We start from the raw sequence: 2,463 nt of genomic DNA, 5'->3' as shown, positions 1-2,463 counted from the left end.
AGAGAGAGAGAAAGAGAGAGTTGACAGTTTCCCTCTTTTCTGTGTGAGAAGACTCTGACTGGTTCTTACTGTGCTCTTACATTCTGTTGCAAAATATAGATAGATAGATTAGTTATAAGACTGAAAGTCAGTTAATCAATTAGTTGATGGAAAGAAAAGGATTAAAAATGGTAATTTATCGAACCAAGCCCAGCTTCTCAAATGTGATTTTTCCTTCTCTTCTTAATTCAGTTTTGTGTATTCTTGTTTTAATTATGTTATTATTCATAATATCGGAATGAAAGTAATATAATTTGGCAAAAATCTTTCTTTTTTGATATTTCAAATGTATTTATAATGTTTTATTATATTTTTTTATCAATGAGTGAATTCATCTATATTTATTGGTCATTTTGTATTAGTTAAGTTACTAATTTCTAAAACCAACTTAGTATGTTGCCAGAACTAAGTTGGAATTAGATGCGTCACGCTTTGAAAAGACTGATCGATCTTGACCAAAATGCTCAATAAAAAAACGTAAGTACATTTTTAAGTCAGTCTTATTTATAAAGCTCAAAATCAAAAATCACAAAAGGGGCTTCATAATCTGTATCATATGACACCCTCTATCCTCAGAGACTTCAGTTCGGATATAGAAAAACATCACAGTATTCAGAAAAACATTTGAGTCAGAAATGTTTGTGGTATTCGACCTCACACTTAGCACATAAAAAGAGCCTGACGGAGATCTGAGCAAAATATGTTGCTCATACCAATGGATGAAAAAGACTGTTTATGATAAATCTATTTTACGAGCTCAGTAAGTCTGCGGATATCTAATATTAACTACAATGTTGCTACAATACTATTACTGATATGATGACCCTTCAGAGAGTCAGCTTGTGATTCATCAATGATTGCATTCTATGGATCTGCCTCCAACTCACTGTCAGCTGAATCTGTTTCACATTTTACCCACTTATTTAAGTTGGCGTCTCCTGTTTTCAGTTCCTCTTGATTTTATTTGTCTCAGCTTAGTTTTGTTTGTTACACCACTGTTATTGATGAGTATCTGTTTTTGTTTTAAACTGCATTTTTACTGGTTGTTTTATGCTGTGTACTTCTATGCATCTATAGATACCATTACACATAATGTATCTATTGCTGTTATTGTTGATGATCTGTTTTTTAAACTGAAGCAACTTAAAACTGCTGAAAAGTGCTATATAAATTACAGTTATTGTTGTTGCTGTTGTTGTGGTTGTTATTTAGCACTTTTTGAAAAGGACCAGGTCAGTTGTTTTATTTTCAGTGTTGTGTAACTATGTTTTTTAAACCAATTATGAAAGCTCTTAATGTGGTTTATGGATTGAACCATTAACAACCATGTTTCATGGGCACAAGAGAGCACAAAACACATAGTGTACACTATACAGTATGTTAATGACACCCCTCTACAACTAGGAGGTTCTCATATCACTAACAGTATTGTATGTGAAGCACGTCAGAGACCATCTGAGGTTCTAGCGATTCTCCATTCTCCATTCCTCTCTGCTTTTAGGCTTCTGGACCATCAGAACATTTTAACGGACATGACTCCCACACTGCTGCCCGCACTCAGACCAGCAGTCGCAGTGGCAGCCACAGCAGAGCGACTCATTCCCACACCTACAGAGACCCCAGCACCAGCTCCGCTTCCACCCACCAGACACAGACCCAGGGCTTAACACAGCATTCACCCCAGGTTCAAACACAGTCCCAGGCCTTAGATGGAGGCGTCCCCCCTGGTCTAGCCAGCACCCTGGAACACATAATAGGTCAACTGGATATTCTCACTCAGGTAAGCGGAATATGTGTTAATCTTTCATGACAAACAGCATGCATTGTACTTTGGCTGTGTGCCTCCCACGCACACTGTTCAGAACAAAAGCTTCCTTTACTTTTACCTGCAGGCCAGAGATGATTTGAACAGCTCAGACACAAAAACATATAAAAAAGAACAACCTCTTCCACTGTGTTTGGTGCTGCAATAAACTTGCACACTGGCTCCACACAGGTGTGTATGTCTGTGGTAAATTTTATTCCTTACATTCATAGTCACATGTCAGTATTTCATTAGCCTTGTTCTCTTCTGGAAACACTGATGCTGTCCACAGTGAGATATCTGAAACAGTGATTCACAAAAGCTACTTTGCTATTGAGTTTTTGAAAGAAAATGAAATACACCACTATGCACCTCAAATGAAATTCCATTCTGGAGAAAAAAAGCCTGAATTAAACATGTAAGAATCTGCACATAATATGGAATATGGGTGTACTGACCCTCTAACATGCATCATCAACATGCATGCATACATACACACAATTTATTGTAGTCATTTACTACACAAATTTTGGGGAACAAGAATAATACATTGGTTACTGTTTTTATACACTATTTTTTCTTTACACAGAAATCCTTTTGTTTTGTCTCATTGTTTCCCA

General features: G+C 36.5%; 1 protein-coding gene across 1 annotated transcript in view; it reads left to right on the top strand.

Moving 5' to 3' along the window:
* poc1a (POC1 centriolar protein A) overlaps window positions 1–2,463 on the top strand; it is a gene marked incomplete in the record, with an annotated part of 36,118 nt that overhangs the window by 22,716 nt on the left and 10,939 nt on the right. The window contains 1 exon segment of the mRNA XM_035661174.1: window positions 1,541–1,819. Within this exon segment, the coding sequence (XP_035517067.1) occupies window positions 1,541–1,819 (279 nt within the window).

Source organism: Morone saxatilis, unplaced genomic scaffold (assembly GCF_004916995.1).
Source record: "Morone saxatilis isolate NCDOM2014 unplaced genomic scaffold, NCSU_SB_2.0 Contig18, whole genome shotgun sequence".
Taxonomy (NCBI): domain Eukaryota; kingdom Metazoa; phylum Chordata; class Actinopteri; family Moronidae; genus Morone; species Morone saxatilis.
The sequence above is the reverse complement of the archived record's forward strand: the minus strand, read 5'-3'. Positions and strand labels throughout refer to the sequence as shown.